The 18,217-nt window shown below is 45.0% G+C and overlaps 1 protein-coding gene across 2 annotated transcripts; it reads right to left on the bottom strand.

The window, feature by feature from the left end:
* Positions 1 to 213: 213 nt before the first annotated feature.
* On the bottom strand, positions 214 to 16,955 carry SYT13 (synaptotagmin 13). Of its 2 annotated transcripts, none has more exons than XM_030007225.1 (6): positions 16,434 to 16,955; positions 11,106 to 11,328; positions 9,042 to 9,182; positions 7,136 to 7,449; positions 3,049 to 3,178; positions 214 to 2,784 (listed from the first exon to the last, which is right to left on the bottom strand). In XM_030007225.1, exons 1-6 carry the CDS (start codon positions 16,614 to 16,616, stop codon positions 2,480 to 2,482), a joined length of 1,296 nt encoding a protein of 431 aa, XP_029863085.1. In that variant the 5' UTR covers positions 16,617 to 16,955; the 3' UTR covers positions 214 to 2,479. The 2 variants fall into 2 exon arrangements, with proteins under 2 accessions (XP_029863085.1, XP_029863086.1); XM_030007226.1 differs by having other exon boundaries at positions 9,042 to 9,176.
* Between the last annotated feature and the right edge of the window lie 1,262 nt (positions 16,956 to 18,217).

The raw sequence follows: 18,217 nt of genomic DNA, 5'->3' as shown, positions 1-18,217 counted from the left end.
AGGATGGGGATGGGGACTCCCAACAACCTCCCTTGGCAACTTGTTCCAGAGTTTGACCATCCTCACAGTAAAAAAGGGTTTTTTTCTTTGTTTTTTCATGTGTTCAAATGGAATTTCCTGTACTGCGATTTGTGCCCCTGCCTCTTGTCCTGTCACTGGACACCACTGAAAAGAGTCTGACTCCATCTTCTTTTCTCCTCTCCCAGATCAGGTATTTATACATATTGATAAGTTTCCCCCCAGCCCTTCTCTTGACCAGACAGAAGAGTCCCAGCTCTCTCAGCCTCTCCTCCTACAGAAGATGCTCCAGTCCCTTAATCATCTTCATGGCCATTTGCTGCACTCTCTCCAGTAAGTCCGTATCTTTCTTGTACTGGGGAGCCCAAAACTAGACAGAAGGCTCCAGATGTGCCCTCACCACTGCTGAGTAGAGAGGAAGGATCAGCCCCCTTGACCTGCTGGCAATGCTTTTCCTACTGCAGCCCAAGACACTGTTGGCCGCATTTGCTGCAAGAGCACATCGCTGGCTCGCGTTCAACTTGGTGTCCACCAGGACACCCAGGTCCTTTTCTGGAAAGCCACTTCCCAGATGGTCAGTCCCCAGCCCCGCACTGGTGCATGGGCTTGTTCTTCCACAGGTTTAAGACTTTGCACTTCTCCTTGTTGAACTTCTTCAGGAGGTTCTTGTCAGCCCATTTCTCCAGCATCTCCACATCCCTCTGAATGGTAGCACAATGGCCTGGTGTATCACCCACTACTCCCAGTTTTGCATCATCTGCGAACTTGCTGAGGGCATTGTCCAGGTCATTTATGAAGATGTTAAACAGTGTCAGTCCCACTACCAACCCCAGCCACCACTAGTGACTGGCTTCCAGCTGAACTTCATTCCCCTGTTCATAACCCTCTGTGCCTGGCGCTTCAGCCAGTTTTCAGACACTGGTTCTAGTGGTTTCCCTTTGCGAACAGGATGGCAGCCTTCACTTGATAATCTGCTAGACTTGTTTGACTAAGCCATCAAAATGGGATGGGTACTAGATTAAGCCTAGCTTAATATTCTGAATTAAACAGAAGATCAAGCTGACCCTGCAAATATGAAGCGCTCTGAATTTTTCAGTGCTACAAACTATATGGTTCTGTTTTCAGATTTTTGGATGCCTTGTCCCCATGGAAGTCCCTTAAAGCTGTGTCTACTACTTGAAATAAAGTTGTAGGACAAGCAGCGTGCTTATGGGGTCGTAACATCATCACTGCCAATACCAGACTTTCAGTCCATCTAGACACAAAAAAAGGACAGTAAACACTAACATTTAAGCCACGTCAAATCTTGAAAGTGCACGCAAATAACCAAGCCCTGGAGAGTCTGTCTGGTCAGTGAATTCCTTCTGTCTGGAAGTGATGAAATACATGGCAGTTCTTAAGGGTTGTCTTCGAGTAGTGCTGGTAGGAGGATTTGAGTGCGATAGTTAACTGTCAAACCAAAACCATCGATCAACTGCTAAGGTATGAAATGTTCCCACTTTTTTTGCCTAGTCTTAGATGTTGCCTGGAATATAATTAGAGTATTTGAAACTTTCTAGCTCAGAAATACCCAAACAGAAAAGGTGGCAGTAAGCAGAAAGATTTGGTGCAAGTTTTTGGAGGTAACACCAACAATAACTTTTTGTCCATGCTTAGGGTCTTCCTGGGTGACACTGTAGAAAGATAGAAGATATAGGTATTCTGCTAAAGGATCCTGAAACATTCATATTTTCAGCAGTTGTCATGAATCCTAAATACAAGGTAACAAACACTCCAGGAAACAAAAGTAAAGGAAGGTATTTGACTTCTTGTTTGGCAGTGTTTGCTTCAAAGGCTACACAGGATGATACTGTTGACTGTCTCACTCTCTCTTCTTCCTCTGTTCTCTCCCTTAGTTCTGTATCTTTTTCTAGGTATCCATCTACTGCACCTTGGCTTCACTTTCTCTTTCATACTGATACTTTGGGTCTGCTGTGAAAGTTAGTTTTGTGATCTTCATTTTTCACAGTCTTGTAGAGTATTATGAAAAACAGTGACTGGTAAAACATCTGCCGCATGTTTGTGATTATGGAGCCAGCACTCTTCAAGGGACTTGGGCGACAGTGCCAGAAGCCGAGGAGTGGTTTACATGTCCATGATACCTTTGCTCCCCTCTGCTCCTCTACAGAAACAGGGACCTCACAGAGATGACAGTGGGCAGGGTAATAAAATGAATTCAAATCATCCAGGCAGCCAAACCCCTTGTTTGAGAACCACTTGATTTGGTGAGAGATTGTCCTTTAAATACATTTTCCAGACAGTTTCCTGGGCTAAGATGAGGCAGGAAAATCAGAGAAGGTGGTGTAAGAAATAATGCTGTGCGGAGCAACTTTGTGGAGAGGAAGGTGGAAGGTGAAATGCAGCTTATTCCCCCAGGCTCGGAGGCCTGGTGGAAATCTGGCTGGCAGTAATCGTAATGAACCTACATGTGGAGCTGGTGCCACATGGCTATCTGTCTCCTGGGGTTCCTCAGCATTTCTTCCCAGTGGCTCCTCTCTGTGCCGGTGACATGTAAGCCCAGGCTGCACTTGCCCAGCACATGGCTTTGCCCAGCACCATCCTGGCTCAGCATTTCCAGCTCCACGCTGGAGGCACGCAGGAGCTCATGAGGCACCTCAAACATGATCATCTCATTCCACACAGGGTTGATCTTGTGTTTTGCGCGTTTGGTCTGCTTCTTCTTCAGCTTCAAGGACTGATGCCTCAGTGTCACCTTGACAGAAACATCTGTATAGGAAGTGAAGAGAGACACCATATTGATGAGCATGCAACAACATGAATGCAAGATAATTTTAACTGGTGACATCAGAGTGAGAGAGAGAACATAAGAAACGTTGACCTTGGTTTTCACTTTTTAGAAGTCTCCAGATCTCCTTGACTTCCTAAGCCCAACATCTATTTTTTTCTGCCAAACACCACCCTTCCTGCTTTCTTTCTAGATTTGCATAATAGCAGAAACAACAGTCTCTGCTTGCTTGCTATTCTACTCACCATTGCCAAGTAGATCTTTCAGCTGCTTGGAATGGAGATTTTTAGCCTTAATAATCACCACCAGCAGGCGGTTAGCTGCTGGCAAGTAGCTGATAGAGAGCAGAACCTCCCCATGGCCTGTAGACGGCTCCTGGAAATGGAGACACAGGAAGGGTTAATTTTTTATACAATCTTGGCCATAACATTAGGAAAACTATACAGTACAAGTTGATGGGTGGAAGGTCGTGGACTGACCAAGTTGTCTCCCTGTCTTTGTACAGGAGATCTTTCCAGTTATACTGGATGAGAATAAACCTGGCAAAGATGTCTGAGAGTGCTCTTCCACTCATGAGACCCCGATCACATGCTTTCTTTTGTTGCTGGAAAGTAACTGCTTCCTAACATCTACTTTTAGGGGAATATTTAGTCAGAAGACAAGGATTTGGGGCTGAACTACATGCAAGCAGTCAGATACTCCTTTTTTGAGAGATTAACTAGCTGCCCTTTATTTATGTCCCCTACTTCCATTACTGCTTTTCATAATTCACTCTTCATTTCAGCCGCTCTTTTTGTCAGGAGGCTCTGACCAGACGTGGACCCCGGTCCACACTGCCGAGCAGGAGTGTAGGGCTCCCTGGGAAAGCGTAGGCGATACCGGGGTCTGTGCCACACTGCCAGACCCTGGAGCTGGAGTTGGACCTTCTCTGACACGCTTACTTGGCATGGGAAAAAAAACCCAGCCAACCTGAAATCCTCCATGAGCTCAGCACCGTACTTTTCCTTCCCGGCCTGTGAGCCGCTCTCCACTTTTTTTTTTTTATTTTATTTTTTTTTTTTTTATTTCTTTCTTTCCATTAGTGATTGGCCTCTTAGCCTCCTGTCCTTGCTCCCCCCTGGGAGAGCAGAGCCGTTCCGTCCTGGAAGGAGAGAAAGCCCACGCCGGTGTGCGCAGGGCTGCCAGCCTGTGGCGAGGGGCAAAAGGGGAGCAGTTATTCTCTCGGTGAGTAGGAGCTTGTGACAGAAATCTGGTTTAGAGTGAGGTTAATGACCCAGAAGAGTCCCAGAAAGCCAATGTCAACTCAATAGACTCCCTTTGGACTCTTTAGCATGATCTACACGCTTTAGGACAGACAGCCCTTCTCCAGGCCATTTCTGTGCTCTGCACTCTCGCTTCTAAGTGAGCCATAAATATTTCAAATTAAGTTTTCACCCGGTTACTTGCAACAGGCAAGGACAGGCCCCTGTATGCTCGGCGTGAGCTGATTGACTCTCCAGAAAACAAGGCTGTCATCGCTGTCTGGTTTGAATGACTTATTTGTCGTGCACAAATCAGGTGGGAGGCCATTAGCAAGGAAGCCTGAAATTCAATCCCAAATCAGCCCAAGTAAATCTTTTTTTCATGCACTCAGGTAGCAACAAAGTGCTCATATGCATTTCACTTACATAAATCCTGGCCTAAATCTAAGTGGATCTTAAAAAAACCCCACATACAAACAAACAGAGGCAGATTCAAATGGGTATATATCCACTACAAAAGAATAGGTCTTTGTACATGGAGGGACAAATAAAAATACCACCTCAAAATACAAAACCACTGTTTAGGCAAGCCATAAGCTGCTTTTGTTTATTTATCCCCTCTACATCTCACCAGGTGCCACTCTATAGCTCTGGGCTAGGATTTGGTTCCTGTAGCTCCGGGCACAGATAGATACAGTGGAGATTGGGGGGGTGGCGGGTGGCAGGGCTCGGTAAACGTGCACGCACGCACGCACGCACAAACACGCACCTTGTCCACACGTCACGTCTTGTGCTTATGGCTTTCTAGCTCCTAATATTTTGATCAAGTTTTTGACCAGCCCGTATCCACATGAAACCAAAAACCTACAATGGTTGGTCTCTGCTGGAGTTTTGTGTGAAGAGACCAACCCAGATGTTCTTTTCCTTCGCCCTCCTTCTGGGTTTTGGGTTTTTTTTTTTCTTTTTCCTATTAAATCCATAACCTGCACATATAGCCTTGCAAATTCACACAACCACCAGAGCTTCAGCTTCCTTTCTGTGCAATAAGGATAAAAAGCATCAGGGGGTCATCAATGAATTACGTGTGCAGGGCACCGTGAAATCACAAAAGGGAAGGTGCTATGCCAGTAACCACTATCATCGCTGTCATTAGCAAAGCACTGGGAGGGAAGGAAGACAAGATAAGGATATCAGTCTGCAGTATCTACACTTTGCATTGCTCACAGCAGTCCGTGAATTCCTGAATACTAATTACATTACCTGGTTCGCTGTAAGCTCCCCTTTGAGCTCCTTCCCTTGTGTGGGGGAGAATTACTGGGAAGGTAGGAATGAAATTTCTGCAGCTCATGGCTTTTCAAGGAAATGTCAGACCTTAAACAGAGCCCAGTAACTTTGTTCCTGGATGGATGCTGTCAAAAATAGCTCCTCTTTTTTTGATCAGCTCTTCCTCGCTCCCTCCCGCTTTGGTTCTCGATGAATGATTCAGGATCTGTATATAAGCTATCTGTGCAATGGTTGGCTCTCTCAGGTCCCGGATGACGCAAATTCAGCTTTCACTGCACATCCTCAGCTCAAACTGGGGCACTGTTCAGCAGTACTGTTAGTGTTAACCTTGTGCTGTCAGCCTGGAGAAGAAATGAATGCTGCCCTGTTTCTACGTATAGTTGTGAAGCTGGACCAAGGCAGAGTCCCCAGTGTGTCAGGAGTCCATCAGGTGTACTTCAGTGACGACTGACCATTACTGTGAACAGGCTCTTCCTTGGATATTGCTTACAAAGCAGATACTACAGTAGATTAAGGGGGTAGGGGGGCTCCATCTATCTCAGTTTAGGAATTTAAATCATAATACTGGAATAATTTCTTTTGGACATCTCTTTTCACAGCAGCAGACTGGGGAACTCATTTCAATTTACGTCTATTAGGCAAATATTTAGCCTTGTGCTTGAACATTATTAAACTGATTCAGACCACCCATTTGTTTCTGCTGCCTCTCGCTCTGCCAGAGTTTTTTCTAGAGTGGCCAGCTCTATTAGCATTCAAGTGGCAATCACATAAATTAGCATTATTGGAAATCAGAAATGCTAACCCTGTACGTGGAGTCTGTGGCCAACTCAGTGGAGATCCCTAACCCCTGATGGTGACAGGCAATAATTTATTTCAGCATGCTCAGAGGCAATGCTGGTGTTGTTTTGCGTTGCTAACCCCATACCGTACCAGAGTACAATAGGTACCTGTTTGTAGTGATGTACTAGTAGCAACAATAAGAGCACCCTGCTGCCATGTTGTTAAGTGTATTGCTGCTGCTAGAAGAATAATCAAGTTCATGGTACTGAAAAGGCTCCTGAGAAAATGTGCAAGAAGGTAGCACGCATGAAGCATCCCCTGTACCTAGTACTTCAAGTACTGTAGGAATCCTTCCCTCCATTTCCCCTCTCTGCGCAGCTGGGAAGGTGTGGATAAGGAAGGAAAGGGAGCTTTTGGCATGTAAGAAAACCAACACAATGCAATGAGTGATGACGGACAAAGCAGAATGAAGAGCACTGCTGGCCTGATCCCAGTAAGGATAAGTGGCCTTCAGTCAAACTTTTCATTCCCAACAATGTATTTCACTCCTAGCTTAAGGCAACCTGGGCTGCCACCGTACACCCTACCCGCACCCAGCTCTGCGGAGTCCCTCCGTCCTGCTCTGTAGGCACTCTCCGGTATTTCAGCTTTTGCCACCGTGGTCCTGCATCGCTAATTTGCAGAAACTCATGTCACTTTTTCTAGACATAGGCTTTGAATTACAGATATCAGTGCCAGATTGTCATGTAATTGAGGGAGGAGGAGAGGGAGTTTTGACGCAACTGAGAGGAGCTGTAGGTGGAAGGCCTGGGTTGATGGGCCTTTGATTGCTTTCTGAAATGGTTAGCTACAGACCAACACAGAGCAGTGCTGAGTGACCTCTGCAGTCAACACATCACCCCGCTAAACCTGGCTCCAAACAAATAAAGCCACCCACCGACATGCAGCCATCTTGGAAGAGGGCATCTTTTGTCCCAGCAATTAATCATTAGGGTTTGTGGACTACTGACACGGACTGAGTCCATACCTTCTCTGGGGTCTTTAGCCTTTCCCACTGGGCCATCCCAAAGGACTCCTCTGTGTTAGCAAGGCTCAGTTTGAGTTCCCCCACAATGCTGTGTCTGGAGAACTTGTCACAGTTTCTCAGGGTGAGAGTCAGTGTCCCCTCTGGCATCTCCTCCTCTGTTAATGGGAATCGCAGGACCTGCTCCCAGAGGGTGTGAAGCACCTTCTTCTTCAGCTCTGTCTGGGCCTCAGCAACACCGGACTTGCTCACCAGTGTTCCCAGTATGTAGCAATGGCAGCCAGCGTCTTGGTCCCCACTCATTCTGCCATGCATAGCTGGAAAAGAAAGACCGATTGTAATAACCTCCCACAAAAGACAGTCCTGAAATATCTGTGGCTAAATTGCTTATTTCTTGAGAGCCATAAAATAAAACAGCTGCGTAGACATTGACCCTTGTTCCTGCTTGCACGGGGCAGACTAAGCTGTGAGCCCATGCTGCGGTGTTTTCCTCATGCTGCACAACGTCCTTGTCCTTCTGCCACTGCAGAAGGATTCTGTTAGTGTTTGGGAGAGCAACAGCTGAGTTCAAGGAAACGTGCTCTGTTGAAAGATGCAGAGCAGCGATGGGGTGGGACAGAGCATGGCACAGGGATGGGCAGCTCTCATTTATTTTGGCACACAAAGACAGCTTCTTAAAAAGGCTTTAAAAGCAGAAGGGTCAGTCACAGACATCGGAGGTGGGAGAGACCTCCCTCTTGGCACACATCCACCCCTGCAAGCCAGTGTGGGATACCTCTAAGGGTTATTACATTCTGCTTGTCCAACCTCTGGTAAATGACTCCTTCAGAAGGCATCCCACAACCCAAAAGATCTGTGTCAAGAGACGTTCATCCCTAATTTTATATCCTTTTTATGTTGGAAAGCCTAGAGCGAGAATGGCATTTCACACTCCTCCTCAGCTGCATCAACTCAACAGAACTGTGCTGCCCTCTCCGCAGCGAGAGGAGCGTGCCTTCCCCCGAGGGCTCGTGAAACAACACGGCTTTTTGGGCAAAACCGAAGTCATTGCTGCAGCCAGCCTGAGGAGGACAGCCGCTCCTGAGCTGCCAGGTCCCACGGTTCACGGGGGTCTCCTGGCTTCTCGGGGGAGCAGAGCTGGGGAGCAGGGCCGGATCCTGCCTGGATCCTGGACCCAGGCGTGCAGGAGAGCTGGCAGGCACGGGTGTCCGCCCCGGAGGCGAGCTGCGGCGCACGGCAGTGGCTGCCATTTAGCACCCTTTCAATTCTCTCTTCAGAGGGTAGGATTTGATTAGGTTTCCACAGAGATCTGCACCGTGCATGAATTATTCAGTTGGCTTATTTTACTTTCCCAGAGGAACAGATGATGCTCCAGCCCTGAGCGGAGAAGCTGTTACAGTTGTCAGTTCCTGCTTCAGAGAGTGATACAGAACCTGGCCAGGCGCAGCCAGAGGGACCTTTCTCAGTGGCCTACGAGATAAGTGTGGTATCTCCAGCTCAGCCTTTGACTTGACTTGAGGAAGACGCAGAAGGGAGTGGGTCAAGTTGAAGAATGAAAGTTTTAGAGAGGAAGGAGATGATAGCAACCCCCTTCCCCCTGCCCCCAAAGGAAAAAATGAAAAGAAGAGGTTGCTTTGTACCATGTTTGGGACTGGAGGAGCCCATCCTGGTTCCTGACTTCTGCTTTTGAGCCGTGCAAACAATTGTTCCCAAGCCATGCCCTGCACGCTCACTTCAAGCAGTGACATTGCCAGGTATTTCTATTCTGCAAGCCCAGAACCAGTGAAACATCCCATGGTCCTGGGGACACGTGTTGATTTTAAGGTAGGAGGGGAACCCTCTATAAATTCAACAGGTGTCTTGTACCCTCCAGATGGAGAATGACCGGTGGAAAATCTCTGCCCCTTACCTTCCAGAAGGGCCACACGCAGCTCAGCTTTTTCTTGGTCATACACAAGGGAGTAGCGCAGCTCAGGAGCCTGGTTACAGCTGGCTGCCCGCTCGGGGTTCAAGTGCTCCGTGACACACACGTCCTTTACTACACCTGCAACTGAAATAACCCCTTTAGCAAGCAGGTCTTCACCTTCAAGGAGAACAAATCCACCCTGCCGTGACTCAACTTTTCTGAATGTCTTACTATTCCTGCACCTTCTATGTAGGAATATAATTTATGTTTCTTCTTCCTCCATCATCATATCTCCTTTTTGCTCTGTTTTCTCACACTTGCAGCTCTTCCTACAGCACTTGGACAAGCCTTCTGCTCCCCACCACCTTGTGCTCTAAGATGGCTCACACACTTGCTCTTTTACCTTGTGCCTAGGCCAAGGGGTCTAAACTACACTCACCACTTGTTATGTTGTTTTAAATTGTTTTTAACTCACATTGGTGAATTAAATCTGGTGTTCTTTGGAATAAGAACATGAGTCTGCTTTTGAGCTGCCGTGCAACCCTGCATTAGTTCAGACCTCCCTAAATTTTTTTTAATTTTAACAATACGGTCTTTGTCATGCAGAAGACATGTATTTCCACAGGGCTTGACCAGGTTGAAGATAATGAGCTTGGGAAGCTGTGAGGCAGTTTCTCCACATGTGATTTGGAAGTTGAATACATATTTCCTACTGAAATAAAGCAAGTTGCAAGACTAAAAGGGAAGCCACAGCTTTTTGTCATCAGAAGGTCAGTTTTTTTGCCAACTTTTGTCAACTGCAAGGTCAGTTCTGATTCACACAGAAAACAGTAGTGGGACCAGTCCTCCTAAAAATCTTAGCCACAGTCCAGACCAGTTCAATGTGGCACCGAAAGGAGAACGCAACGATTCTTGCTTTATTTCAGCAGCACTTGAGCTATGAAATCAGGCACAGCAGGAAGCAAACTTGCTTGTGCCATTAGCAGTGCAGAGAGGCTCTTACATCAACACACTTATATAAAGCTTTAGCCTACATGCAGCCATCATCCTTCAGCCTCTCCACCCTATAATCTTCTCCCTGACACCTAAGGATGTGGCTCAGACAGTCTCGTCCTCCAATGCAGCTGCTTCCCATGGTACTTTCTTTTCCATACTCACAAGTCTCAGGGTGGAGGGGAGAATGCAGCAATTGTCCTCCCAGAAGGACAAAAATGTAATCTCAAGTGATTTTAAAAAACTAAAAAGAGTTTTCTTTTAAAAAAATCATGACAGATAGCATTGTGTCTCTGGCAAATCTTCAGGAAGGTTTTATTAATGTGGTAACCATAAGAGTCAATTATCCTGTTAAAAGACAGCTGGGAAGGTAAAAATCAGTGTGGAAGCAACCCAGACATGCTGCCAGATGTACATAATTAACATTGCGTTTTTCTCTCCGGCTCCAGGAATCTTATGTTCCAGGCTTTGGCATGTTACCCTTTGGGCTGGCTGGAAAACAAGAATTCTGTTTGGCAAAAATGTCTGAGGTGTCAGCCTTTGGTTTCACCGCACATTACAGCGAGCCAGGACCATCTCACCAAACTGGTGGAAAAAAAGCAGCAGAGAAAATAAAGTAGAAGCTTGAACCCCTGCTGCTGATGTCCCTGACAAGGACAGTGGCTGGACAGCTAGCACTTTTCCTGCAAGAGATACCCTGCCTAGTTTTGGCCAGATATTTCACCCATACTCTGGCAACTGCTCTCAGTAAAACTACACTAAATACATGCTTTTCTACAAAATGTCTGCTTCCAGTGAGCCACATTCTTCAACACAAAAGTTGTTTAGATAAAAAAAATTTACAACCAGACACAACTACAACTTTGTTATCTGAATGTCCTGATGAGCTCCATAACTACTTTCTATTAAACACATTCACTGAAGACAGAACTCACAGTGCTCATGATAAGAGAGTGAAAAGCACCCCATGTCTTCATTTTCACATTTATTTAACTACAGTCACATTATGCTAAGAGGTATTACAGATCTACACCTAGAAAAGCAATTGTTAGTTGGAAGACCAAATGCTCCTACCGTTTTGAGGGAGAACAAACAGCTCTTCGTTGACTTGTATCTTCATCCTGTTCTCATCCAAACCAGTATGTTTTCCAGTAGCTGGTTCTTCGGTTGTCTTCAGGGAGTACTGTGTGTAGTTAACAATTTCAGGTGAAGTTACGACTGGTTTGGGGCCATAAATGTTGGGAAACTTCAGGAGTGCTCGAGGCTGTACTGGCTCTGCAGTTTTCTTAACGTTGAACTGAAAATTAAAACCTTGTTGATTACTTCGCACTAGTTAGACTAATTCTTATGATTCTCTCAATGTTAAATAAGCTGAGACAAGGGGAGAAATGATGGTGCCTCTGGTCATTCTTACTGTCATTGTTTCTTGGGTTGTAGAAACCACTGCCTGTATGTCCAGAGATTTTCTTGCCAAAAGATACCCTTCTACTTGGTGTATGTCTTTTCGGATTTACTCCTCTACAGATGTTTGGTTGCAATGAGAAAAAGATATGTTCTTATTGTTTGATTATTCCTCTGTTCCTGTACCAGTTAATCCTTCTTTCATAAATCTGTATTTTCTCTTAGCACAGAAATCAACCATGAAGTTCATTTTGCTATAATTGAGGTATGATATTTTTTACCCTGATGTTTGAAGTCAAATCCAAGGTTAAGAGGCTATAGCCACCCACAGATTTCAGTACATTTCACGTGGGTGTGTAGTAAGCATTAGAAAGGCAAAGGCACGGATCATACGGTCACTTGGAGCCAGTACGACCATGCTGTAATAGGGCAAAGGAGAACTGGTTGAACAAATGATCCTTACAATGGCATACCAAGAGTAGTTGATCCAGTGGTCACCTCAGCCTCTTGGACTATCTCTTGACTTTGTGGACCAGAGCTCCACCTGACTCTCAGACACACATTTCCCCTTCTTTATTATACCAGGATTGAAATTTGGATTTATGTCTGAGTTTGTTCTTAACATTTCAATTCCCTGCTGAATCATGAACATGCAATTGAGCAGAAGAACCTGAAAGATGGTGTAATGCTCAGGCAGCCCAAGCAAAGGTTGTCACAAAGGCATTACTGTTCTCCCAAAACAATGAAAAACATTTTAGTGGAATAAAACGGTCCTCTTTTCCTTATGTGCCCCCAAAAATCCTGTCTGCTCACGACTGAAATCATTCCTGATTCATTTATATTTGGATTCATCAACGGGAAAGAACAAAAGCTGACTAGCAAATGACCCTGACCCTTGCAACAGATTTTATTAATGTTTCTAAAACAGGAAAGACAAAAAGCAGAAGTAAAACTGCCATTTTGGTTGATTATTGTGCAGTGGGATTCTCTCCAACCCCGCTGCCTGCCAACCTATTCTGTGTTAAGTTTAGATCGAGGGTGAGCCAGAAAATGTTCGTAATTGTAATTAAAGTTTTTCATTAGTCTCATTGTTTCCTGTTAATAATGAATGTAGATGATGCCCTGAAGCACTTGTCTGTGTTGGGACTTTGTGGTCCCAGTTCACATGTCCTGAGGGAGCACACCTATTCCTCAAGAAACAGAGCTGAAGAAAGAGAGCAGTCTTGGGCTTTAGCTCTTTAGTCATACTCTGCTTATGGAGATCACAGCACTATGGTTACATGCACTTGGCAGTGGTAGAGAACTAATTAGGTCAGCGACTGTGTCTTCTCAAGGCAGCCAGTGCATCAGTGTTTAGGAAGTCCACTATGGAAAACAGCATTTTGTCTTGTCTAATTTTAGGGGCTCTGAAAGAGAAGTGGGTTGAGAAAGAAAGACGTCACTGTGTGCAGTCCCCACCTAGCATCCAGCTGAGTTTGGATATTATGTAAGTCATTCGGTGCGGGTCTGTAGGTGAGATCCCTCCTTTAGAGACGTGAGCCTCATCAGTCCTAAAATACATAGGAAATTCAAAGCTACTCATCCAAACCTTAAATGCAGTTGTCCGTTCTTCTAAAATTAAAGCAGACCAACCAAGCAAAATATGTTAGGAATCACTAGACAACAGCTTAAAAAAAAAAAAACAGGTCGCTTTTGTTCTGCAAAGGCATTACTCCTAACACGCATACAGTGGTCGGTCTCTGCTGCTCTTTCTCTCCTGAAGCTGCTGTATAAGGCTGCTGTCCTACCGGTCACTGCCATCCCACCAGAGCGGTATGCCTGCACCGCTGTGTGCTGCTAGCACGTGAAGCGCTTTGGGATCCTTCGGGATGAAAAACACCGTACAAATGTGAGGTATTGTTAGCACAATCTTTTCTTCCACTTGCTAAAAGCCAGACATTTAGTCAGGAAATCCATCAGCACACAGCACCTAAGAGCTCCACTGGGTCTAAATATTCTCTTGTCTGTCTGCTCTGCAGAATTTGAGATGAGAGACATATGCAAGCACAGTGGGACTAGCCCACCCCCTCTTCCAACTGCATCTGCCTCTGTTTATTATTTTTGCTGCCAGCTCTGTTCCCAAGCGCTGTCTGCTAATCTAGGGACGTAGCAGTGCCCTATGGAAGTTCCCTTTGGAAATCAGCAGCGGTATCTTAAATAAAGAGATGAGCAAAAGAGTTCAGGTAGTTCTGCGTAAAATGTGTGAAAGCAAAGAAACCAAAAGTAGCAAGGAGGCTGCAACTGACCCTTCTGGGTCCCTGCCCGGTGCCACTCAGTGCACCAGATTGTTGCCATTGCCGGATGTGTTCAGGAGTCTTCCTTCTGCACGCTTTGATGAGACTTTGCAAATTTTAATTGTTCTGTAGATGTATCTTTGTGTTCGAACTCTTCCTCCTCACGTATGCAGGGCATGTCCATGGGGAGCCTCTGTCTATAGCAAATACAAGCATCACTGTCATGGGAGACACGCCAAGCGAATAAAATGCAGTCTTGCTTCATCTTTCTTTTGTCGTCTCTGTTTATCAGAATCAGTGGCCCTGACAGGCTTCAATAATTAAGTATGTCAAGCACTGACTAGGACATACAGTGTACTAATGTAGTCAGAAAAAAGTCCCGACAGGACAATTTATAAACATAGACACAGATGATAAAAGCTCAGAACTCAATTTGAGATTCATTCCTTCAAGGTATGTAGACTGATTCTGAATCAGTGACGGCATAGGAGAATGCATGTTCCTGGCAAGAAAACTATTTTAATTGGAAAGAATTGTTAAACATACGGAATATGCAAACTAAGAACATTTTGCACTTTCTGTGACAGAATGTTCATTCGGCTGCTATAATTTGGCCAGATTTCTTTAAAAAAAACCCACAACCCAGTAACATTAGAAATAATACTTCTAATTAGAAAGTCTACAATGCTAAAGGAATACAATCACTCAGGTAATAGTGATACACTGGGTGCAGGTTGAATAATTTGATCCCTTGTTGGGCAAATACCAGATTAAGTTATAGCAATAAACTTGATGAATGTAGAAATATTGTGAGGACCATAACCTAATAGCTGCTGGGTACTGAAGGCTTAACTGGACTTTACGGTGACTTGGTGCTTATTTCAGTCCTGCGAGCAGGATGACACCCCAGAGGACAAGCTCCAGGACAGATTAACACTTTCCCAAGATGTTTCCCGAAAGGCTGTATAAAAGAAAAATGTCCAGTCCAAGGATGGAGTTAAAGTAAAGATTTGAGAGGTTTCTGAGCTAGAAGATTACAACAATAAAAAGTCTCTTGTAGAAAGAGACTGATGGTAAAGTTATCTGTGGGTAGTGTTGTTCCAGACAACAGCTATAAAAAATGCTATGCAAAGTGATGTGACTGTCGAAGTTACACATTTCTCATTCATTTTAAGAGTAAACTTGCAAAATCTCAGCATTATTGTACATCCTTATACACAGGAGTTCGCAAATCCCTTGTATGGGTTAGAAAAGACAAGAAAGGAGCCTGGAAAGGACATGACAAAACTATCAAACAGAATAGCAGGTGAAATTCATCCTAGGAAAATGCAAACAGGTACCAGGAGATATTCATCGTGCTCATGGATGAATGCTTAGAATTAGCAGCAATATCTTGAGAAGTCCAAAGCTCAGTGCAGATGTTCATCCACGGTCAGTGGAGCCATCCTCCCACCCCTCAGCAACGAGAAGCTCTGGTAATGTGATTCTGTGTATCTGCACCGGATCTTACAATACAATTAGTAGATTTGGTCATCTTTCCTCAGAACAAACTGCAACAGGAGCGTGAGGGTGCCGGGGCTCTTTTCTACTAAGAGCCGAAGAGTGGTAGCCAGAAAGAGACTGAATATGTAATTACAAACATTAGAGAGAAGTTTAATTAGGACTCCTGCTACACTCTTTAAGAATGCAAAAATAATAGGCAGCTCAGATAATTAAAAGGCAAACAAAGACTGTTATACAATGGATCACTGGCCTTTGGAATTGGCTGCTATGGCATAGCATTGGGTTGAAGGGCTAGATGGAAGTGAAAAGAACGTAGGCACACACAAACATCAAAAGCAACAGCCAACAGGTAATACTTTCAGAGACTGACCAGTGCTATAGCTCATGCTAAAGACCATAGTCAACCAAGGAAATCAGTCAAACATTTCCCTTTGAAGGAGAGCTTCCCATTAATAAGTATATTAGAAGGGTCCTATAGTAGCCCTTGCTTTCTCTCGCACTGAGCTCAGGAGTACATCAGGGTTTTCGGATTCTAACAAGAAAGAAAGACCACACAGGGATGCCTGACATTATCCATACTCCACATTGCTCTTATAGTAAGTGAAAAAGCAATTCACAGTGCGATGAGATTGTCCAGTCATCACACCCCAGATTCTCACTTGCATTTTATTATAATTTCAACGCCTTGTTTTAACTTCACACATAATTAATACCCTCAGTTAGAGGGGCAGAGGGAGGAGGAGGGATGGTTTTCACAAGAAACCAGCTGTTGACCGGGAACTATCCCGCAGGAACCGTAAGATATTGTGAATAGAGTTAGAGAAATAGCTGCTATAGGAGATCCCAGCAGGAGTCGTCTCCTCTCTACAGTGCTGCATGCCACCTGGTAAAGTCCAGTCTTCTCTCCTCAGGAAATGATTTCCCTTGTGATCTAGCTTGACAGCTAAGCAGCATTTCCAGTCCTCGTCCCCTATTTTTGCCATTAGCAGCTTTCTCTTTGGCAATGTGGCAGCTGTCTCCTGCTCCGGTAATTCTGTGGGTCACCCAGCCCATCTCTCTTTTTCCCTCACTCCTCCTCCCGTTAACATGTTGTTACATCCTGAACACAGTAAGCAGATAAATAGACAGCATAAATCACATGCTGAGTAGCCTAACAGAGAAGTTGCATTCCCACCCTCTGCATTTAAAGAAAAAATCCCGGAGTAAATTAGAGACTGTGTCTTACTTGCTGGACTGGTTGAAGCACACTGGGCTTAGCATTTTCCGTGTCCTCCTCTTGGTCCTTTTCTGAGAGTCCTTTCCCAGGTTGCTTGCATTTGCAGAAGCAGGTGAGACCGCAGAGGGCAAGGATGCTAGTTGCAGTCCCTAAGGTAGCCCCCAGGGCTATAACTGGGGCAGATAAAACCATTGTCCTGCGCTGTACAGGCACAAAAAGCACAGAAAGCCTGTGACTCCTTCTCCTCCCTGGGAGAGCAGCTCTCACACATCCACTCCGATTTCTAGCCTGGCTTCATTCTCCTTGGAAGTCTGAAAACAATTCTCTTGTGCAGCAAAGAAAAGGGACCAATCTAGAGACAGAGATAAATCATCCCACCTTTGCTAGGCAACAAGGCTACCTTTCTATCCTGATGATGGAGTTTCTGCTCCAGGTCAGGTAGAGGAAATAGTGATTGTGGTGCCTGCAATCTCCATATAGCTGCGAACAGGCAGTTTTCATTGAAGCCTGTTCTCCAGCTCCACTGGGAAAAGTCTGATGTGTGATAGAGAGGAAAGACGTCAGCAGAAGGGGCTGGGCCTTGCTAGCTAACTCACAGAAAGTGCATCCAAATGTTTGATCAGCTCTCTAGCAATATTTCTGAGGGCTAGCTTGCTCATTTGCTCAAGAGGTTGAATTTTTCTGTCTTAAGGCAAAGGTAGTGATTGCCAAAAGGTGCTGGCCTGAGAAGCCCTGTTATGATAGCATTGCACGATAGCACTATAAAAAAAAGTAAAGCCTGCGTGTCAGCCAGGCAGAACTTTCTCATTCTTCAGAGGCTGGGGAGCAAACACATGCAAGAATTAAACACTGTCCCACACCTCACCCGCTTCCCCTCGAAGCCCAGGGTCTGAACCTTTTGGAGCAGCTTTCTGTAGAGTCAATGCAGAGCAGCACTTCTATTTAAAAAGACAGCAGAAAATCCTATCAAACAAACCACACTGGTGCATATGTTGCTTCCGCTGGAGAGGATGAGAGAGCAAACAACATATGCTAGGTATTAGTCATACTGCTTACTACACCGGTGTCAGGTGGTGGGCTGGGGAGCGCAGTAGAAGAACCTACATGAATAGACCTGAAGGGCTACACGTCCGTCTCAGTTTTCTCTTGGGGTGATGGAGTGATTAACTTTCTCTGACTCATTTATTTTCGCCTTATTCCTCAGCCTGCCCAACTTGCCGAAGAGGAGAATAAATGCTGTCTTTCGATGTGTTTCTTGTGACATGTACAACCGTTTTCTGGGTACTTCACAAGGAGTACCTAGTGACCAGAAGATGATTACAATTCTGGGTCATTATGTGTCTGGGCCAGAGTGGAAGGAGTAAGCAAAAAGCAAAATATTCCTTATAAGGCTCTGGAAAAAATACGCAGTTCTACTGGGAGTTTCTTTGTCTTTCTCTTTTGGAATACAGTTGATGCCTGTGGGTCAGGAAAAAAATGAACTATGTGCACAGAAATATTTAGAAAATCAGTTTTTTTGATCTTTCTGCAGCCCAGGTTTTGCCATGGATTTTTCTTGACTTTTTTTTTGATGTTTCACATCTCACTCATGACGACTCACTCAGCCTTTGTTCCATTATAGATGACATGTTCACCTCCCTGGCACAAAGCTTCCCTCACACATCCGACTCTCACTTTAATTGTTAAAGATTCCTCTTTAACACTGCAGCATCTTTATGGATGCAGTGCACGTTCCATCATCCCACCTTCTCCTCACCCTACCAGGCTCGTCAGACACACATCTCGCCCTCCAC

Source organism: Aquila chrysaetos, chromosome 2 (genome assembly GCF_900496995.4).
Source record: "Aquila chrysaetos chrysaetos chromosome 2, bAquChr1.4, whole genome shotgun sequence".
Classification (NCBI taxonomy): Eukaryota; Metazoa; Chordata; class Aves; order Accipitriformes; family Accipitridae; genus Aquila; species Aquila chrysaetos.
This window is presented reverse-complemented; position numbering and strand designations above follow the sequence as displayed.

What these genes read in the sequence shown, in the direction of transcription:
- SYT13 (XM_030007225.1), bottom strand. Translation starts at nt 16,616, where the DNA reads ATGGTTTTATCTGCCCCAGTTATAGCCCTGGGGGCTACCTTAGGGACT. An exon ending in GCGTGTGGCCCTTCTGGAAG is followed by an intron (nt 7,450 to 9,041) that starts GTAAGGGGCAGA and finishes TTTCTTTTCCAG; the next exon opens with CTATGCATGGCAGAATGAGT. An exon ending in GGCTAAAGACCCCAGAGAAG is followed by an intron (nt 3,179 to 7,135) that starts GTATGGACTCAG and finishes CTCCATTTCCAG; the next exon opens with GAGCCGTCTACAGGCCATGG.